This window comes from Schistocerca serialis, chromosome 7 (genome assembly GCF_023864345.2).
Source record: "Schistocerca serialis cubense isolate TAMUIC-IGC-003099 chromosome 7, iqSchSeri2.2, whole genome shotgun sequence".
NCBI lineage: Eukaryota > Metazoa > Arthropoda > Insecta > Orthoptera > Acrididae > Schistocerca > Schistocerca serialis.
The window spans coordinates 505,375,069-505,398,531 of NC_064644.1; the positions used below are offsets into that span (position 1 = coordinate 505,375,069).

Consider the following 23,463-nt stretch of genomic DNA (forward strand, 5'->3'; position numbering starts at 1 on the left):
CAAATAGGAGCTTTCTGTTCATTCCATTAAAAGATCTTTCTGAAACCTACAATTCTCATGTGAGTAGCTACACTGAATGCTTTTTTTCTCAGTCATTAAGCTTTATTTCACTGGTAACTTTTATTCTGTTCAATATTCTCGAGTATAATTTGTACCCAATGTTTAGGACACGTATTTCTGTAATTTGCTGGCACCTACCTTTCTATGGCTACACTTATTACTTCACCTCTAGACAGGAGTCATAGATGCTTGGTCCATCAATAGAGTACTGATTGTGAAATGTGAGCTTATACAAAACTCTGAGCCATGTGCATAATAAGAATGGAAATACGTTATTGGTACTCTACATATTGTGCCCTAGGTAGTACACATGTATATGTAAATTAGGGCATGCTCAGAACACACACTGCATCAATATTTCATACAGTTGTTCGGTCTGAGTTACATTGACATTAACTTTATTTGCAATAACTCTAATTTCTGTAAATACAATTAAATAGTGTTACTGGTGTCGAAATACCAAATTTAGTGCATAATGCACTGTTTTAACCCTTCGAATTTTAAGTTTACTCAAGATTAAGCATCTAGTGCTAGTCATTCAGTAGCTAACACTGATCATCATGGCTGCTTGATTTGGGTATGAAGTCTTTTGCAACATTCATACACACAATACTGTTAACATTGTACCATTAAATGAGTAATGTGCCGTCTTACACTATACACCCTAAATTACAGGGAGATTATGATCAAGAAGGCATTGTCCAGTTTTGAATGTGCTATGAAACAGGGTATTTGAGCTGGATCTGTGGCAAATGAGCAACACAGTCAAGTACACTGCTGGTTGTGATCACACCATCACATCACTTTTGCAATTATTGAACCCAAGGTGAGCAGTGTGTAATGGAACACAATATTTTGGTTTAGGTTTTAGCATCTGTGTTCCCAAGATAAGTGCATATAACTGAAAACTTCAAGAGTGAAATGGTTAAATATGAAGTGATTTTAGTTGCATTTTCAACAATGGTGCAGACACTGTACACCATTCTGCTTCACAGTGGCAATTCAATTCATAGGTCAGAAGTGCATACTGCCAAGTCAAGGAGAGAAATTTTCTGTAAACTGTGCTGAATTATAAAGAACGACATAATGGAACTACCACAAGCAAATGAATTGCCAGACATGTACGATCTAAAGACCTAGGCTACCCATTTGGACAAAGGAAATGTCTATTCCTGGAGAACGAGTATGGGCATGTGAAACAACTGTGTCAAAGATAAAAGTCGATGGGTCATAGTAGAAGAAACTTTCCTGGGCATAGAGGCAAGGGGCAGCCTAACGTGAAAACTGCAGTCAGGTCACAATGTCTTATGTAATTTGTTCGGGAGACACCCTGTCAGCTGATGAGCATACAACAGCTAAACCACAGAGAGTAAGTCATGGCAGAAAAGAGCAAGGACAGAACACTTTAGGGAGAGTCCTTTGTGCTTGGAACCTGTGAGAACACTTGTGCACATTCTGCTCCAATGGTGTCTTGGAGGATTCGAGATGCCTCACTAACCACTCGTTTTAAGATTGTAGCGAATCTGATGTCCAAAACTGCACCTTGGTGTACACACTGCAGCTCACGATGTCATGGAGGTCTTTCCATCCTGATAATCCGAGATTATCACAGCCACCAACGCAAGGAATGTAAATGACATCAGCTACCTAACTCTCACCTCTCCCTCCTGGAACTTGACAATCCCCTGCTGTTTGTAACCATTATCCGACTGCAGACCAGAGCTTTTAATTCCAAACATATGTGTAGTTCGCAAGCAAAGAGATCTGGAAGCTGTAGCTCTACAACAACCAATAAATATTTCTCCGAATGAATTTTTCACTCTGCTGCGGGGTTTACATTGATTTGAAACTTCTGGCAGATTCAAATTGTATGTTGTACTGGAAACCAAATTAAGAACATTTATGGCTACCAGGAAAATGCTCTACTGAATTTTTTACCCAGAAAACTTACGACCCACCCTCACAGCCCTACTTTGGTTTAGAAAGTAGGAGAGAGGTACTGGCAGAAGTTAAGCTGTAACCGCAGATTGCAAGCTGTGTCTGAATAGCTCGCTCAGAGCAGTCCAAGAAAGGTAAAGGTGGAAGTTTTGGTAAGTCATTCAATGTAAAAATTTTGTCTTCTTGTTAATACTCATTTGCAACATTTTAATACAGGTACTTACCAATGTTAATGTTTCATTGCCTAAGACCCCACTTTTTGGGATTGCATGCGCATGGGCCATCATGCAGGATGGAGAATCGCTGCATAAATGTGGGGAGGAAGAAGCTTCTAGTTCTCTCATGAAGTGCCACCTTTGTCTGGATTTGTCCACAGGGCTGGAACTGGCCCTGGCTAAAAGGAATGCCATCAATGTAGCCAAATATAGGTCACAACTTGTATAAATATTGTATATAGTGGGAATATTTATGTCCATCTATGTAGTATTTTGTATCCTCTTATTTTAAGAGCCCAGCCAATTCCACACAATCTCTAAATCACGGTGTAATTTGGCATTTTTCACACCAATAAATCATTGAAATATGTGACAAAAGCAATACATGAAGGGAAAAAAAATCATAGAATCAACTGGGGATTGAATATGAGATCTTTTGACTCATTCTGGCACTTACCCAATGAGTCACAGAGCTACAGCAAGCAACATGAAAGGACAGAACATCAAAATTAAATAAACATGTAAGTTCTCTCTCTATCTCATAATGGAAGAGACAACAGACAACAAAAGACCACCTACTTAAAACACTGATTATTAGGTTTATTTTATTTCAGTTTCATTAGAAGATTATGAGGAAAGATTCTTGCTGTCCACAACTCCTCACTGTATCAAATCAATCAATCCACAAATTTATTTTCACAGCTGCCAAACATATATAATTTGTCTAGCTTTTTTTTTTTAAAGAAACTTTCAACATTATCTTATAAACAAATTTTCTCTTATTTTCACACATAATAAACAAATCATCTGCATCATACACACAAAAATCTTTAATAACAAACTGTTACACATTTTCTATCAGTGTCACTGAGTATAAGAACTGACCTAATAATCTGGAGTACACATTGAAAAATAACCTTCAAGGCATTAAGGATTATAGCAGAGAGCTACAAGATAGTATGATTTATACAGTTGTAATGTTTCTTACAAAGACTGTAACTGGCTCTCCAGCTGCCGCCAAATGTGTGGAATGTTGCAACTATCACAACAAATCTTAACACTTTAGTTTTTAATACCATGCCACAGCTATCATAAAAATTTTAATGGGAAATCAGAAACCAGCAACACAAAAATAGGGCGTACAGGTAGCAGTACAGTCTCCAAGGGGCATTCTGGTTCACCTCAGATGCACTACATATACATCACGCCTATGCCACATAAAAATCAGTCACGTACATACATTTGTTACTTCTCTCAAAACTTTCGTCACTCACACACTGAAATCACTCAACATACATTTCTGTGCGTGCAAATATTGTTTTGTAAGAGCCCTTCATAAAAAGTAAGAGGCCTACACTTATAAGTTACATCACCATTTGTCACATTCACTTTTTCAGTACACGCAACAATTTGTTGCTTTTTAAGCTGTTCTCAGCAATCATCGCAGTTCATTAAAAAATTGAAAGTATTTGTTCATCAGTCTACACTTTCCCAGTCACTTCAAGACAGGTGACAATTTATGTCGATTAGCCGTCTTCTTTTGGAGGAGTGAACCACCCTGTGAAAAGTAAAACCAACAATTAGAACAGCAAATTAAGATGTAATCTGAATTAATGTGTATGCAAGATAAATACAATGAAAGGACAGATAGATGATTCTGTATGCTTCTGCCTGGTAAGAATACTTTGAAAGAATTGATGATGATATGAGAACCCTCACATATTGCAACTCCAGATTAAGCAAAGATAAGAACTGATTGGGTTCTAAAACTTCAATTTTTATGGCTGAAAATGTTTGGATAAGAACATCAAAAAATTTCACAATTAAAACACCTTGGCCTTGTATTTAAGATTTCTAATGCAAGTGTGACAAGGATACACTCCAGAATTTTACAAGCCCACTACAACGTGCTGCAGGGGATGCACAGAACACGAACTAAATCTGTTTTATGGCAGCAAGAGAAAGTACATAGATAATTAAGACAGTTTAGGGAAGGTGACAATGTGGAAAGAAACTGGCACCAGTTACAATCAAACCAATATTAATTTATTTAATACATTTATAAATAATATGTTCTTACATATAGATTATTATCGTAATAGTGCTGTTGTATAAAAATTAGTGCAAACAATACAAATACTGTATGCTAGCAGAAACATCAAGTCTAATATACAACACAAAGTGTCACTGTTACCGACGCTACAATTCTAACAGTCTTTGCAAATAAGTGTCGACAGTCAACTACTTGTTATAAAAAATTTGGCAAAGTGCCCTCTTGGTATATTAGACTGTGGTGATCTTTCCTTTAGGGGGCTTTGGAAAGGTTCAAAGTCATGAAATGTTCAACTTTCAATTTTTTTGCATTTTAAAAATGTAAGACTTTCCCCTTGCAGTTGATATATAATTTATTCACTTCAGAGAACTACAACTATTTTTAAAATATTTATAAAATATGTTCTGTGTGGGCGTGACTTACTGTGGCACTGTTAAACTGTTGACAAATGTCGTACTCATGAATCTACATGCTCATCATGTATCTTTTAGTGATGTGAGAGAAAATAAGTGTTACAAAATAAGTGTTGTGGCTAACCTGGGTTATTTCGATATACATCACTCACTCGATTGTCGCATGTTTCATGTTTATTTACTCTTTTGTAATCCTGAAAATATTTGTAGTGAATTCTGTTCATTGAAGGATAATCGTGGGCAAACAAAAGTGACTAGAAATCCTCTGAAGGCTTTTAAGGAAGGAGAAATGCTGGAAAGCCAAAGGTAGGTGTTATTACCGTAAACAGTAAAGACAATAACCAAGTGTGTGAACCTAACCTTGCTAGTATACCTGCCCCTGATATGAGTGAGGAAGTACTTTGCAGAGGAAGCTTTGTTAAGTTAGTGAAAGTACGAATGTTTTACAGGCAAATCGGATGTGAATGAAACATTTGCTGTGTCAGTTCTCAATGGAATTTTTGCAAACTGTGTAAGATATATTTAATGTAGTGCAGTCAATCCGAACACACTGTAAAAGAATCACGTAGGACTCGTCAGTGAAATGGAACTGAAGTGTGGCAAGTGTTCATGCATAACCACCTTTTGGAACAGTGTTGCTGTTACTCCAAATGAACAAACTGGAAGCAAAATCTATGAACACAACATTAGATTTGTTTATACCTTGTACACAATTGGTAAGGGTGCTACTTCAGGTGCAGTTTTCCATGACATCATGAATCTTCCAAATCCCCCAACCAAATCCACAAAGTATAATAGATTTATAGGGTCTAAAGTAGAACATAACTGTATAGAATCTATGAAAAAAGCTGTGGAAGAGGCAGTAATAAAAAACAGTGGTTAACAGAGACTTGAGTAAAGCTTTAACTGTACCTGAACTGTTGAAAAAATGTGTTCATGGAAAACTCAAAATCCCAATGAAAGTGTAAATAGTGTTGTATGGTCAAGAATCCCCAAGACACTGTTTGTTGGAATAGAAACACTTCACTTTGGTGTGTATGATGCTGTTACTACTTTCAATGATGGCAATGTTGTAAGATGCAAAGTATTTCGAAATATGGGAATGAAGATAGGTTTCAACATTGCACAAATGATTCTTGCTTTAGACAAGGAATATCTTTGGGCTGTTGACAGGGCTCTAAATAGTCTAGAAATATGAGACGTGTTCAAAATGAAACCAAACTTTTGAAACAGTGTGACAACCAGCAGAGAGAGCATGCTGCGGCTACTGAGCACGCCTAGTGGCAGATCTAGAAAACAAACTGCCATTTGCTTCATGTCGCTCGAACAATCAGCAAGTGAACCACAGCCACTGAAGTAAGCACGTGTACAACCTGCTCCTTGGATTAGTGCAATGAAGGAGCTTTAAGAACAATGTGCGCGCGCGCGCGCGCGTGCGCGTTCGCGCGTGCGTGTGTGTGTGTGTGTGTGTGTGTGTGTGTGTGTGTGTGTGTGTGAGATTCTGCTACAAACTTGGAAAAACTTTCATAGAGACATTTCACATGCTTAGCCAAGCATATGGGGAGGACTGTGAGTCACATGCAGTGCTCCAGAGTGTTTTAAACATTTTCAACAGGGCAGAATGCCAGTCTGTAATAATTACAAGTATAGTTGTCCTTCCACATCAACAGATGATGGCCACGAGGACAGTGTTCATGCTGCGATTTACAGAAATCATCGTTTAACTGTTTGGGAAGTTGCTGAGGAGGTGGGCATCAGCGTAGGAACATGCCATCAAATTTTGAGCAAAAAACTTGAGATGCATCGCATCAGTGCAATATTTGTACCATGTTTGGCGACCGAAGATCAGAAAAAGGCCCATGTTGAAATGTGCGAGGAATTGTTTGCCGCCGTGAATGACAATGAAAACTTTCTTAAGAAGAACGTAACAGGCAAAGAGACGTGGGTGTACAGCTATGATGCTGAAAGGAAGATGTAGTCATCACAGTGGGTAGACAAAGGGTCACCTCTTCCAAAAACACCATGCATGAGTCAGTCAAAGATCAAGGTGGCTAAACAAGGACATCTATCAGGGAATTCTAGTGCACATGAGGGCTGCTGTGCACAACAAGAGACCTGAATTGTGGGAAAACCATGTTGGATGTTGCATCATGACAATGTACCAGCTCACACGTAACTCCCTGTCTGCACCTATCTAGCAAAATACCATTTTCCCATTGTGCCCCATCCACTGTATCCTCCGGACCTAGCCCCAGCAGACTTTTTCCTTAACTGAAAATTTTGCTTCCAAACCACAGAGGAGATAAAGGACAATGTGATGAGAAAACTGCGCACCATCCCACAAAATGTGTTCCAAGAGGCGTTCAAAAACTGGAAGAAATGATGGCAACAGTGTATTGCCAGTAGAGGGGACTAGTCTGAAGGGGAGGGTTCTTAAAATGTTGTACGATAAGCAATAAAGCTGAAGTTCGGTTTCTTTTTGAACACACCTTCAAGAAGCCAGAGTAAACGGAGTTGGAGGAGTAGTTTACCGAAGATGAAGATAATCCATCTTATGGACCTGGAAGGCACTAAAAAGGCAATCCAAACTTTTTTGCTTGACTCCCAAAAGTTTTATTTTTCATACAAATTACATGTTTTCTCAGGATCTACCAACCCAATTTGCTTCAAATTTTCATGAAATGTTACGCAGTCCCTTCTGCGTATCTTGACACAGCTGTTTTTCAAAAAAACCTGCATATTATTGAATTCATAAACAAAAAAATGGTGCAAAAAGTAGTGAATTATTGTTACAATATAAACAATTACTCTCTAACAATTTAATTCAAATATTTAAGAATACCTGTCTTAAGTTATAGCCAATACTCCAATAGCTCAAATACTTTCTGAGAAAACATGTAATTTATAAGCGTGACTTTAACAATGGATAGACAGAGCTTTCTGGAGCCCCTTATTCTTATTGTATTACAGAAGACATGGGATGGTCAACTGCCGAACACTTCCTACTGTGCTGTAGATATGTACTAGCGTGTATCACTATGTATGCTACGTAAAGAACAAATTGTATGGCAGAGCATATAATTTGAATTCTACAGTCCCTAAAATCAACTGGCATTTTGGAATGAGAATCTCTTAAGTATTTTCCAAATCACACAAAGTCCTACACTTGCATTTATTTAAAAATGATCTTTCAAGAATCTTTCTAAGCTGCTCATTTTCATGTAAGGTCCCCTAATGAACAATTTAAATACTTCAACAACCTTGCATGAGTTTAATTAGAAAATATGTGAAGAAACTGTCTTCACATATTTGAGTTGCTTGCATATGTGGTGGATTTCACATGTACCCTCTTATTTGGTATTGATGCCATACAGTATATTTCTTGATCTCGTGTAAGCAAATACGAGAGTAACCAAGTTTATAAACAGAAATGCTGTTCATACCTGTTTTGCAGCAAACTCTTGTTCATTAATAAGCATCACTCAACAGGGGTAATGCTGCCAACTGTCCAATTCCTAATTCGCTGTACCTTATGACATAACATGTGTCTCATTTGCACACAATTTCGCATGCTGCACTCCTATTGTAGTATTCTGCTTTGACTTTCATTTTCACATGATTTATTCAAACATGCCTTATGGGACAACAAGGCTTATTTTGTCATACATCTCTACAATGTAAATTTGTGGCAAGATCTGATGGGATCAAACTGCTTAGGTCATCAGTCCCTAACCTTACATACTATTTAATCCAACTTACACTGTGGACAACACACACGCACGAGGGAGGATTCGAACCTCCGACAGGGAGAGCTGTGCAGACTGTGACACGAGGCCTCTGACCGCGCGGCCTCTCTACAATGCCTCAGAGTTCTACATAGCTAAGATCTGTCAAACTCAGAAATTACACAGTAGCAGAAGCTTGATGAAGATTTCAAATGAATGATTTCATTATACAAAATTAATGTGTGTTGCAATTAGCTTAGTGATATATCAAAACTAAACATTTCAGATGTATGATCCTACACAGGTTTCATAATATTCATAAATGACACCTTTTTTTTGTAAAGAAAAATTTCTCCGCTTAGTTTAAATAATTGTTTAGGCTAAGCCCATAACACAGGAATGAAATATGTTATTTATATCTGGTTTAAATTATTACATCATAGCAAGGCAATTAAATAATCCAAACATAATCCCAAATAATACAATATGGCATTCATGATGGTATAACCTAAATTGTACATTATTCTAATTACTACTATCATTTTTACACCATTGTCACTATTTTCTGCTATGTTAGTGAGTGCTTTGGGCCTCCATCTCCTGTGAGCCATTGCTTCCTTCTTAATTTCAGTGTTTCAGAAGACAACTGCGCAAAAACTACGAGACATATCTCAATGGATACAGCACCTGTCCAAGTTTTCAACTCACAAAATAAGTGGTTAATATGGGCACCAATTGTGATAGGGCACACCTCAATCTATTTATTGAGTTGCCCATTTGCAGGTAGTAATTACAACAACTCCCCCCCCCCCCCCCCCCTTACATTTTTCAGTGGGCTGGCCCAAGAAAGGGTACAATGCGTGAAAGTGTAAAATACAGAAAAGCATACGAAGTACAATAAGCAAAAATGAATAAATTAATATTGCTTCCTTCTTAATTTCAGTGTTTCAGAAGACAACTGCGCAAAAACTACGAGACATATCTCAATGGATACAGCACCTGTCCAAGTTTTCAACTCACAAAATAAGTGGTTAATATGGGCACCAATTGTGATAGGGCACACCTCAATCTATTTATTGAGTTGCCCATTTGCAGGTAGTAATTACAACAACTCCCCCCCCCCCCTTACATTTTTCAGTGGGCTGGCCCAAGAAAGGGTACAATGCGTGAAAGTGTAAAATACAGAAAAGCATATGAAGTACAATAAGCAAAAATGAATAAATTAATCTTACAGTCATTCTCTTTATGTTGTTCAAATCACACAATTTAAAAAAATTGGAAAAATTAATTGTTTTTCTTTCTTTCTAACGGCACTTAGCTTTACTCTTTTGTGAAACCACATTAAAAAGATAGACATGTTCCAATGTGAAACTTATTACATAGTTTGACGCGACAATATGAAGATGAGGATTTCCCTACAATTTCTGCCCCCTAGTGCAACAATTCCAAAGAATGTATTACAAATCTAAACTTGGAGAGATGCTGTATCCACTGATATCTCATTTTCCACATGTCTTGACATTTGACAATATTATGGAAAGGATAGATTGCTTCACACACTATATATATATATATATATATATATATATATATATATATATATATATATATATATAGAGAGAGAGAGAGAGAGAGAGAGAGAGTGTGTGTGTGTGTGTGTGTGTGTGTGTGGCCTAATTTTGAAGAAGAGCTTTTTGGCAAACAGCTATCTATCTTGAGTCTTTTATATTGTGCCTACCTGTGACTCAACATCTCCGCTATATTCTTTCCATAGCATTATCTTATAGTCCTTGCTCAGTCTTCTTCTGACACCCTGGAGATACTCATGAATAGCCTTGCATTTCCAATCCAGTTTCTTTTTATTACATTCAGTTATTGTCTTCCTCTTCCACTCTCCTTGACACCACCTCATTTTTCACTCTATCCATCAACTTAATTTTTGCTTCTTCCATCTTGTCCACAACACTAATGCCTCCAGCCTTGCTCTACTTTTCTTTCTTATTGTCCATTTTTCTCAAACCTTTGTCCATATTGCTACAGAAAGGACACCTTTTCTCACTAATGCCCTCTTTCACCGCTGCTATCCCGGTATTATCTGTGGTTTCTTTGCTGCTCTTCCAGTTACTTTAATCTTGCTTCTTAATTTTTCAAGCTTCTGTACATGTTCTCATATTTCCTTGTTCTGCATATTACTTCAGTTTTCTCTGCATTGATTTTAATTCTGTAAGTCTTTCCTTTAGCTTAAACTAGCTGCAGTGCCCGGCGTCGCCAGAGATGTTTAATATGTGCCACACAAAGTGATTGGGACTGTGGCTTGTTGATGCTCATGGTGAATGCAGACCACATGGGAAACTGCAACCACTTTAAATCAAAGGGCATATTTGAATCACTGGGTGTCAACAGAATGCGACGAATGAATCTGTCTTCACCTGTGACATTCACAAAAATCACGTTTTAGGCTTCCTGCATACTTCTGCAAATACCACACCAATTTTAAACCAAAACTTTAGTAATAACAATTACATCATAAATTATGCAACCAGTTAGTAAGTAATTGTTTGCAATCATGTTTCTGTCAAATTCTTGAACTATCGCTTGTCCTGCAATCTAGTGACATCTGATGGTACTACCTCAATACAAACAGTCACTGTAAGTTTTGCTAACAGCAATTACAGTCAGTTTACCGCAATATATCTTTTTTGTTAGGCATTTAATTTTTCATTAATTTTCTTTGTTGTTTCATATGAATGTAGAAATTTGAAGTAAATCAGCCAAGAGCTTTGAAGTAAATCGCTCAAGTACTTTTAGAGTTTTTTTGGTAACAACCTTTCCCCTTTATATATGTTTCAAGTCAGATTACAAAAACTTATGTAAATAATGATCTTCCTCTTGTCTGAAGGGAACATGTGCCGAATTTCATCAAGTCAAGACTGGGTTAAACTGTAGATGTGTATGAATTACAAACATACAGATACTCTTCTTTACATAGAAAGATGGTATCCCTATATTCTGCAATTCTTTTTCATCTGTTACTATGAGAACCATGTTGTCTGCAACCCTCAAATACCATATTATTCTTCTTATTTTTATCTCCTTGTCATTTAGTGGGCAGTTACGTAGCAGCCAATTAAACAATGTCTCAATGCAAAGGGCATCATTTGTTAGTCCAGAATGTAGAGTGATCACCAAAATGGCTTAGAGTGCGTATTTCTGTTAAGGCTTGTAGTGATGTGTTCCCCAAAGGAAATCACCCCAACATAAAGAGTGAAGAACAGAATGATCCCAATATCTTTGTTATTCTAGTCATGCCAACTGAGCAGTATAACACTAAGAAGTGCATGCCACTAAGTATCATTTACCACAAACTTGTTAAACATGTTGCATTCACAATTCAACTATATGAAGTAAAAGTTGTCACGATAGTGCTCTTGTAACTGCACAGTGTATCCATACGCCTCTCCCCCTCACCCATCCTTCCTTCTCTCTCCCTACCCATTACCAATTACTTTCCCTGGAGGCATGTTACGATACTGAAAACAGCAATAAAATAATCTACAAAAATGCAAAGCATTATACTGTCCTTTGATATTCAGAGGATAATCACGCCAAGTACTGAAAAGGAATAACTGTTAGTGCCTGAAACTGAGAACAGTCAAACACATTGCCAGTAATATCAGTTCTGAAAACATATAATGGATCGTTAATGTACCTAAGCACAACAGTTGAGTCCTATATTCATAACACAACAAAGTGACTGATATAACAAACTTACCTGGGAATCCTAAGACTGAATCAATATGGTGGCTTGTAGCAAGAAGGAAGATTAAGGGTTTAACATCCCATCGATGACTAGGTCATTTAAAGAGACCACGAGCTTTGATTGAAGGATGGTAAAAGAATAGGTCATGTTCTTTTGAAGGGAATCCTCCCACTATTTGCCTTAAATGATTTTCGGGAAAGAAGGGAAATACTGTACAAAAGAATGAATGAGTTTAGCACTGCACTGGGATTCAGCACAATCTCTGACTAGACAAGGATGGATGTAAGAATCATTCTGGTATTCAGGTGAAGCGATACACGCAACAACAGATAATGTAAATACATATGTCTGGATCCTTCCGATACAAATCTCATTAACGAATGCCAGATAGATTCGTGGAAGAATCCTTAGAAAATGAAGTCCATTCACAAAGGAGGTAGCATACAAAAACACCCATTCAACCAAAACTTTACTGCTCGTCTTGTGGCGGCAATAAGAGACTGGACTAAGTATTAATTGCTAAGCCCTGAGTAATCTTCTATTTGCTTCGGAGATTGATTACTACCTAAGACTTTACGGAAAAGGCTATAAGACAGAAGGCCATACATAATACCCACAAGGGTAAGTATGGGAGTTACCAATCATTAGTATACAGTTCTTTGTTTCAGCAGATACGTACCGTATTTAACTAATTATAAGACGTGAATTTTTCCCCACATTCGTCATTCGAAAAATACGGGGTTATCTTATATTTACAGACTAAGCAATTGCTGCCGAGGTCAACGTTCTTACATTGTTTAATAGATTAATATAGGGGGTTGTCTTACATTCACAGATGGGTGAGTGGTGAGGTTTCATACTACTTTATTTTGAACAATCCTGAAGGTAGAGCTTAGCAAACAATGCTTGCATTCAAATAGGCTCCAGCCTTCCAGATATGCCGAAGCCCCTTGCTCAAGCAATCATATATTTGACTCATAGTGCTAGTGCAAGGGATAACTAAGGAACTATGGACTAGTCACAACAACAATCTACTGCTCTGCCTAAAAATTGACAACTTCGAGGTTTTCAATAAAAGTTTCATATATATGGATAACACACACACACACACACACACACACACACACACACACACACACACACACACACTTATTTTGCTTTTTAAATAAAGGTACCATTCAAAGGTGAAAATCTTGTCCTTCAAAAAAGACTTCTGAAAATGCAAGTAGATCCAGATGTTCGCAACAGATGGGAGTACCATTCAGTCACAGGAGGGAGGAATCATACTGATACGCAGCAGATACATGACTCATTTCTTAGCTACACATGACGTAAAAAAGGTCTTGTATGTGTGAAACCTTGGCATGATGGCCCTAACCATATCAGCTTAAATAAATAAATAAAGCATTTGTACAATCCTCTCTAACTGTATCCATCAATGCTCAACATTGTCAGTGCTAGTGATAAAGTTGTCAGGTGGACTGCTCAGATAATCTGAAATCTGTTATTGCTGTTGCTAAGCAGAAGTATCTACATCATCATCATCATCATGTACAGTTTCCAGCCCCAGGATGGGTACACTTGAAACATATGCCTCACCTTCTGGTCCTGTTATCCTCACTGCCTTTCTTAATATTCCTATTTACAATCATATTCAGTGACGCTGCAACAGCCTCGTGATCAGTGACTCCCCATGCTAAATGGAGTTGAAAAGTTCAGGCTTGTTGGTGACCAGGGACAGCCAACATGTTATTTTCACCAAAGAGTTCTCTGATTAGTTGTTAAAGGTAATTTAAATATCCATCCAATACTATAACAGGTCTATTCTTCAAGTTTCCACTTCTCTGAGCAGATATTTATAAAAACTTCTGAAGACCATGTTTGATTCACTTTTAATACTCATCTTCACCCAAATTATTTCGTCTTCACAATCTGTACTAACATTACAACAGATTAACATACCTTTTTTTACAGCTATATACATACCTCCACCACCAGCATTCAAACTAGCTTTGCAATGAAATTCCCAATTCTGATTTGATGTGCACTCATATTTAACAGAGGTGAAAAAAGGCTTTGATTTGTATGTAATTTACAAAAAAATTATTCTACCATAATGATTCCATTCATCATCACTAGCAGGAGACCTATTAATGTTGTCACCATCTTCCAACACAGCATTGTGCTCAGTTCCATCCAGTGAATTTGTGATATCCTTCCCTCCCCATCCCCACCCGTCTTAGGAGGATAGAGTCCCATGCACATATTACCCACTCACAAATCTGGGACAAATCCGGCCACTTGATTTTTCCACTCGGTACGAACTTGCAGTTTTCAGTGGCCATCCATTTCGTGTATCACTGTTTACGTGCAGCTTTGAATGACTAATGTATAGGTTGCAGGAAAGATGTTAGCCCTCTAGGGATAATGACTAAGTCAGTTTCCTCTTTTTGTAACTTGTCTCATGCTTTCTCAGTTTTATGTCCGTGGAAGCTGTCAAGGACCAACATGTTACATAAATTCAGCAATTCATGAATGTTTCCAAACATGCATCACCCTATCAACCACATGGTCATTGGCCATCCACCCTTTCAGATTCGTTCTCACAAGCATGTCTTCCAGTGATATTTTCGGAATAGATTTCCTTTTAAATATCACATAAGATGGTAGCTTTCGTCCATCGCCAGTTACACACAATATCACTGTACACCTCTGCTTCTCACTGTAGCCAGTTCATATCATGATGCTGGATTCCCCTTTCCTGTTTACAATGTTGTCAAGTGGCATCTGAGACTGGCATTTGACCATGTTACCAATTTGCGATAATACATAATAATCCAGAATGAGATTTTCACTCTGCAGCGGAGTGTGCGCTGATATGAAACTTCCTGGCAGATTAAAACTGTGTGCCCGACCAAGACTCGAACTCGGGACCTTTGCCTTTCGCGGGCAAGTGCTCTACCAGGTTCGCAGGAGAACTTCTGTAAAGTTTGGAAGGTAGGAGACGAGATACTGGCAGAAGTAAAGCTGTGAGGACCGGGCGTGAGTCGTGCTTCGGTAGCTCAGTTGGTAGAGCACTTTCCCGCGAATGGCAAAGGTCCCGAGTTCGAGTCTCGGTCGGGCACACAGTTTTAATCTGCCAGGAAGTTTAATATATAATAATGTTCAAAGAGAAAATTTATCACATAATTATGAAAATTCAATACTTTTCCCTGTAATCACCTGGAAGCCGTTGAGTGATGATAGTTTGCCTTCTGAAGCCTAACATATTTTGATTGAAAATATCTTGTGCGCCTCGATAACTGAGTGGTCAGCCCGGCAGAACACCATGCAAAGGGCCTGGGTTCGATTCCTGGGTGGGTCGGAGATTTTCTCCACTTAGGGACTGAGTGTTGTGTTGTGTTCATCATCATTTAATCCTCATCGACACGCAAGTCGCCGAAGTGGCATCAACTAAAAAGACTTGCACCAGGCAACTGGTCTAACCGACGGGAGGCCCTAGCCACAAGACATTTCAATGAAAAAATTTGATAGCCAGCCCAGCTAGCTTTGAAACCAGTGATGCCTAGTTCTTTGGATAAAGCTAATGCTCCGAGTTGCGTACTTCAATGATCACCGCACATCCATATTGTCGCTTCTTATCTACATAGTCTCTCAGATATTTCCGGAGGTCCAGGTGCTTCACTTTTTGGCCACGAAATGCCCTGCGATTACCATTCCTTTCTTGAATGCACCTTTTTTTGCCAGTCACAAATATAACCCTCGCTCATATCATATACTTTCTTGCTGCTGCACTGTTTCCAATGTTCTCTGCTTCTTCAATAACTTTAAGTGTTTCTTTAGCTGTGCACAAGCAATAATGAGAACACGTAGCCACAATTAACAAGTTCACATATGGTTAATAAGTCACTTCTATCATGCTACTCAAGCTGCAACAGCACTTGAGTATAACAGGATCTACTGTGTGAAGCAGAACAGTACTAACCTTATTACAATCATTCCGCACACACCAGTGTTTTGTCCTTAAATTCGGGAAAATACACGTGCAGATTATTTGTGTATATATAACAACACTATATTAACATTTTCTTTCTCCAGCGTTCCCCAAAGAATGTGACTGTCTCTACTTAATGGGAAGTGTGTTCTTCCAATCTGAAGTCAGAACGTATCTTATTGGTCCAGTGGAGTGATTTCTCTATCCCTAAGAAGCTCCATCACCACCTGTTTGAGCTCCCAATTCTCAAAACCCGTTTCTAAGGGGTAGTGGGACAACCTTGCAGTCAGTAGCTTCTTTCACCTTCCATCTGGAGAGTGATGACCCTGTCACCGTTCAGCATTCTCCATCAGGTCAGTGTCAACCGGCTGGGATTTGCAAACTGAAAGGTACTGTGACACATGGGATACTCAGCAGGCTCCAGAGATGCTAAAGCATTCGTCTCAGGTGCCCCACTGTCACCACATCCCAGGCCAGCAGCCTAGAGCCTGATGACCATGCCTAATGCACCTTCCAGCTGTTTATGACAGTGGTCAATTACTTCTCCACCTGTAAACAACGGATGCAGTTCCCATTCATCCATACCACAAGAAATACAACACTAACCCAAGGAATTTCTGGGTGCAACTTATGTTCCGCTGCTACATTACTTCTGGTGTTTACTATGCTCCCTAGTCAGCTCACACAACCCAAAATTATGTAAAAACTCAGAATAAGTTAGTACACACTAGCCAACACAAAAATACACAATCACTTCTTCACTATAAGATGTGGGACAAAAACTAAATTAAATCCTGCGTATGTATTTGGGGATTACTAACAACAATATAATGCTTATTTTTAAACTCTTGTTTCCCGCAGATTGTTTGTTTCAAATTAGGTGATGAAACTAATGCATCATCAAATGCAAAATGCTTCTTATGTACATCTTAAATGCAAAAAGCAAACAAGGATAACTGATCATCTTAAATGGGGCAGTATACTGTAGTATGCGCTGCTGTATTGCACCCTAAAGCAAAAGCAACTGTTTAAAAACTAAACAACACTGTCTTTGCTGTGATTATAGAAAACTAGAAAATTAAATTCATGTATGTTATTTTTCAAAGAACAGTACTGGAATAATAATACATCCATTACTGAAGTTTTGTTGTTATTTGCATTGGATATTTTCAATGCGTTAGGTACAGTACATTACATTTGTAAAATATTTCAAAGAGAAACATACAAGAAAGTGCAGGCTTTTGTGTAATTTATGTATAGAATATTGTTTTTCATTTTGCTACTGCTGATTGATTTTTGTAATACAGTAACTGGAGCAAAGTTTGATCCTTCATGAATATTATCCTATACAGCACTTAACAATAAGTTTTAACATGCTCAACATTTTACATCATTCATTATCCACAACAGTGTTGACATTATTGAACAATTTACATTGTTACTAATTTTCTCTTCACTTATTAAAAGGTTTTACATTCTGCTGTTATTTTATAGCTGTACATCCCTTATAAACTTAAGAAAAATTCCTCTTCAGTCCCTCAACAAGTACTGTATTTCTGCTACTTTTCAAAGTGTTAACTCCATGGCAGCGATACAAAATTTTTATCAAAAAACCCAGTTTGTACCACTATTGCCCATAGCAACCGTTAACAGCCAGTTCCTTCACTGTTATAACTGGTTTCAACTATACACACACTGTGGTGACCATCTCTTTCCACCATGAGCCTACACACACAGTTCATTACAACCAGCAGTAATGGGGAGTCTTTCCACTGAGTATCATCAATTACTGCAAATTGAGCCATTCTAAGAACAGCTGCTGTTCCCTGAACATGGAAGATAAACAAGTCAAGTGCTTCCTTCAGCATGCTGTCAGTCCTGCAGTCCAACAGAATAATACCAAATGCCATGTAGCATTGAATGTCCAAGTATTTCCCACAATATAGCACAGTACTACTTTTACCACAACCAGCACGTTTAGCAGCTGTCACAAACTGAAAATATATATATCAATGACAACCACGTAACAGTCTAGTAACAGTTTCTGGGAGTACAAAACACTGAATAGTGTACCCAAAATCCAAATGAACTAGTGGCCAATAGATAACAGAGCTCCAGAGACTATAACCGACCAGTCTTTTAATCATATATGTGCCACATGTTTTACTACCAATTTCTCCACAATAAATATTATTTACATGCATTCTGATGTTATTCAATTTTATTTCAAATAATGGAAACTCCAGGCAGGAATATCAACAATGTAGGAAAAAACAGATTACAGAAGACATGTCAAGTTGCAGATGGGCACAACTATAAGACACTTACATAAAGATTTCGGTCCAGCCTTTATCAGTAAAACACACACACACACACACACACACACACACACACACACACACACACACGACGATGCATTCCGGCTTGAGATGCTGGAGTTGTACGTGAGGTGTGCCTGCTTTTGTGTGAATGGTGGAGTACCTAATTAGTAACTACTCTCAAAACAAGAAGAGGATAAAGTACCTCTAATTACTGGCTTAAAATGACACATGCAAAATAACAGATGAGAGAGGTTATGTAAATACAATAAAGTGAATTACAACAGCAGGGAATATAATAAATCTGATTTTATATGACATATGCAAATTCTAAGACAAATACTTGTCTCCCACAAGGCATTTTGCTACAAATTGCACTATCCAAATGAAACTCACTGACTGAACCAAATTCTCTACTCTCACTTATTTTTGGCATAAATGCTTACACTTTGTTTATTATACAGGGTTATTTTAATGATGGACCAATTTTCAAAAATTCAAATGTATTCAAGTACCAAATCCAAAATGAACAAGCTTCATACCAATGAAAAGAGGAAGTTTTGAAGCTTTTGCAGGCAGGTGGGGACGGTTTCAGGAGTGGCTAGTAGAGATCGTGCGGCAATAAGGCCATCATTCCATTTCATTGTCAGTTGTGAATGAGATTGCGACTGTAGAGCACAAGGTTTTCTGCATTCTTGAGTTCATGAAAAGTGAGTCACAAACTGCAGTGCGGCGGGTATTTTGTACCAAATCTGATATTCAACCACCAACTCGCAAAAGCATTAGCCATTGGTTTAAGCAATTCAAACAGACTGGGAGGCCGTGCAAAGGAAAAAGGACAACTGTGTGTGTCAGAGGATGATGTCCAACAGATTCAAGAAAGTTTTGTGCGCAGTCCCAGTATGTCGACCAGCAAAGCCAGTCGATAACTTGGAATACTCCAACCAACTGGCCGTGCAAAGGAAAAAGGACAACTGTGTGTGTCAGAGGATGATGTCCAACAGATTCAAGAAAGTTTTGTGCGCAGTCCCAGTATGTCGACCAGCAAAGCCAGTCGATAACTTGGAATACTCCAACCAACTGTATGGAATGTTCCGAGACGGCATTTGCTGTACAACCCCTACCGATTACAACTCCTACAGACTCTCAACCCCAATGACAAAGTGAAGTGTCAGGCATTTTGTAGTTATGTGCTAGCAAAGGAGGATGACACATTTCTACAGTGTGCAATTTCTTGTAATGAAGCGACGTTTTGTCTTAGTGGAAATGTCAACAGACGCAATCTTCGCATATGAGGTTTGGAAAATCCACATTCACCACTGCAACACGAATGAGACTCACTGGAGATCAACGTGTTCTGTGCCGTATCCGGAACAAAGATTTACTCTGCGAAAAAAAGTGTAATGGGAATCACATACCTGGACATGTTGGAACAATGGCTGTTCCCTCATGTTATGGAAGAGTCCTGGGACTTAATTTTCTAACAGAATGGAGCTCCACCCCATTGGCACCATGATGTACGAGGCTTTCTGAATTACTCCCTTCCTCAGTGCTTGGTCAGTCGCAGGGGACTTGAGGACTTAGCTCTGCACTTCTAGGCACCGAGATCTTCTGATCTAACACTCTGTGACTATTTCTTATGGGGTTATGTGAAGGAAGCTGTTTGTGTCCCACCTCTATCAACCACTATGAAAGATATGCAGAACCAGTTTACTGCTGCTGTCCACTCAGTAACAGCAGACACACTTCCGCATGCATGGGGTGAGTCTGGCTACCGCGATGATGTTTGCTGTGCGGCCAACAGTGGCCACACTGAACATTTATAACATTTAACACATTTCCAATTATTAAATAACTATTAAATTGATATCAAACATTATGAAAAAACCTTGTAACTTTCTCTTTTCATTGGTATAAAGTTTGTTCATTTTGGATTTGTACTTGAACAAATATGAAGTTCTGAAAATAGGTCCATCATTTAGATTAACCCTGTATATGATATGTGATACTTCTATGGACCTGTGATGTTAAGATTTTGAAGTTGGTGTGCATGTGCACGAGACTCTAGCTCAAAAGCAAACTTGGGAAGTTTCCAGTTTGGTTATGTGACTGTCGATGACTCAATGCCTCTACTATTCGGTGAGTTGTTATCTGTAAACCTAAATAATTTAGTTTTGTGAATGGTACAATTTTCATTATCTAACGCAAAGCATAAGTACATCACTTAAGAGGTCATTCTCAAAAACAAAACAGATACTTACCATTTTTTTCATGGATCTGAACTAAGGATTTGAAGGACTGCTGTGCTCTTGCGAGACTATATTGGCTCTGGAAGAAAAGAAAAAAAACAAGCTGAAGAAATAATTACAGTATAGTAAATGCTTGCAGATCATAACATGTTCCAAAACAAAACACAGCACAGTTTCTTCTTATTGCAGGTAACACATCAGATATGAACACAGAACATGATGGACGGTTCATATTCCAGCACAACTGACTAATCAAACAGTTTTTCTCTAACACTGCTGGCTATTAACTTATAATACTTAAGTACATATCATGCACAAACGACTCACAGGTGTTAGAAGCCGGACACAGAACACAAGGTCTAAAGCATGTTGTACGATATAAATAAAAACCAAGATACTATCCTGGTTCTAAGAGGAAAAGTAGACATTAAGTTATCTGTAGCTGTTGATAATGTTACACTAGTATTCCATTTGAAAACATTAACAAAATTATAATGATTTGATTCCTGATTCAAGTTCACAAAACATGCTGTCCGACACCAATACACATATATGATCTCGCATTTTAATGGCAATGACAATATGTTATACTGTCCACCTGTTATATCAAAAGTAGGCTTGTGTAAAACTGGTGATTCTGACTATGTGCATTGTTGTGTTTCATTTCTCAAGTGCTTTTTTATTGTAAACGACTAATGTGTTACTGCGTTGTTGTAGGAGCAAATATTACTAAATATCAAAAGAAGCATACTTTCAAATGTCTCAATAAATGTGCCATGATTTTGGCACAGTGTGACTTACAATGTAGCACCAGAACAGTACATGTACCACATACACACTTTTGGTGCTACATTGAGTGGCCTCCAATCATGCACATGTATCTATTTACTACATGCACCGCTGTGTGTCCTGATAAGTGCTTTCATGCAATTACAGTCACATATTTTGTCATTATTTGTGTCACTCCTTGCAAAACACCAAGCAATGTAGTGCAGTGGTAATGCATTGGACTAATCTTCGATAGGAAAGCATATCTTGAGTTATCCCTTTGTCAAGATGCACTACTGTACAGAAGTAATCAAGAACACGTATCAATCTTATCCTGGATGTTACGGTAACACACAATGACTATAAAGACAAATGTGATGGAAAATTCAAAGCCAGTGTTTTCTTCTGAAATACAAGGAAATATTCAGCAAGTACAATTTAGAATATTTTAATGTGAAGAAAGATTAAGAGTTTTAAATGTTCTACATTTAGCTTACTGACAAGAGCAAATGAAGCTGCCGTAACAACCATTTACAAACAGACGAGATCTAGTCCAAAGAAAGTGAAATGAAGGCTAAAAGCCAGCACAGAGCAATCCATGTAGCTGAAAATTTTTTATTTACAAACTGTACTCAACACTCCAAAAGGACTTTTTTGATAATATTTTACCTCAGAAATTAGGGCTGCTCTTATTACTTGTCGAACTGGATCACTAGTAAAGGACAATCATCTGAAATCTCCACATGCATCTTCAACTTTGTAGTGGTGTTACAAGGACTCGCACAACTGAGGATGATACAATATGGATGTGTGGTCAGCATGCTCTGTGTGTTTCAATGTTTCTGCACAAGACCTGTCCAAACTTAAATCTATCGACCCTGTACTGTTAATGGAACAAATGGTCACAGCATCTACACCAGCAACAACTGTGGGAGTTTGTCATGAAATATGTCATACTAACCAAGTCAGCAACTTTATTGTCAGTTGTGGCATAGTCTTGTTGTTCAAAAGGGTCCCATCAGCATTTAATGGTGTGACATTTGACTATGGTAGTGAATCTGTTTGGGTGTGTGATGATGAACTACTTTCAGTATAGGGACAGTATTTTGAACAACGTGAGGGGTAGACAGGGACAACAAGCTTTACTCAGGGGTGGCGATTCTCTCTCAAAGAGACCTTGCAGCAACCCATATTTAAATGTAATGTATTTACCGAGTAAAGATGACCATGATTATACGATGAGCCCCTTTTTTTTCCTTCAAGAGGCTTCCTGAGAAAAATTTATTTTTAACATACTCTAAATAATCAAAATTACAAAATTACTTCTGACATGAAGTAACTACCCAAAAAGTTAACATTATACCTACTCTAAATTTATACTATTTATTGATTGTCTACATACTGATAATACAAGAAATAAAATAAATGAAATAGTTTATATTAATTTGCAGAGCTTCTTTGTACATTTTTTGCTTACTAAACCTGTCATCTGTGGTATCACTATTTTTAATAATCATCATCCTAAAAGCACAGCTGTGAAATTTATATCTTTTTTGTCACAAATACTTATCTGTTTCTTCTGAATATGTTGCGATTTCTGAGGTTGTGGTTACCAGGGGACCTGAGAACACAGCTGTTTTTATCTGAATGCATATCTGATTTTGCTCTCGCATTGACAGCACAGAACAAGCAGCTGACACACCCCCTTTTGTTCCCATCACGTCCTGGTGAGCATCGACAACACTGCAGCACGAAACACAGATGCGCGCTACTGGCCCCTATCTAGATATTTACCATTTCCTGCAGAAATGGATACTGTTGTTGAGTATTTGTCCAATTTTAAAGTCAAGTCAATTCCAACTACAAATGAATTCAGGCAAAATTCAGTTTAAACGAGGCAGGTATACCTAAAAATAGGAAGTGTGCAGTACAGGTTGCCATTGTTGGCAATATGACAATTTGCTGCCCGC

At 38.0% G+C, this 23,463-nt stretch overlaps 1 protein-coding gene across 2 annotated transcripts in view; it reads right to left on the reverse strand.

Moving 5' to 3' along the window:
• Positions 1-3,021: 3,021 nt before the first annotated feature.
• Positions 3,022-23,463, reverse strand: part of LOC126412598 (ubiquitin-conjugating enzyme E2 Q2) — a 78,236-nt gene continuing 57,794 nt past the window's right edge. For both annotated transcript variants that reach the window (XM_050082263.1, XM_050082262.1), the window contains exons 7-8: positions 20,738-20,804; positions 3,022-3,771 (exon numbers count right to left, since the gene is read on the reverse strand). In XM_050082263.1, the coding sequence (XP_049938220.1) occupies positions 3,740-3,771; positions 20,738-20,804 (99 nt within the window). In that variant the 3' untranslated portion in view covers positions 3,022-3,739. The remainder of the gene's footprint in view (positions 3,772-20,737; positions 20,805-23,463) is intronic.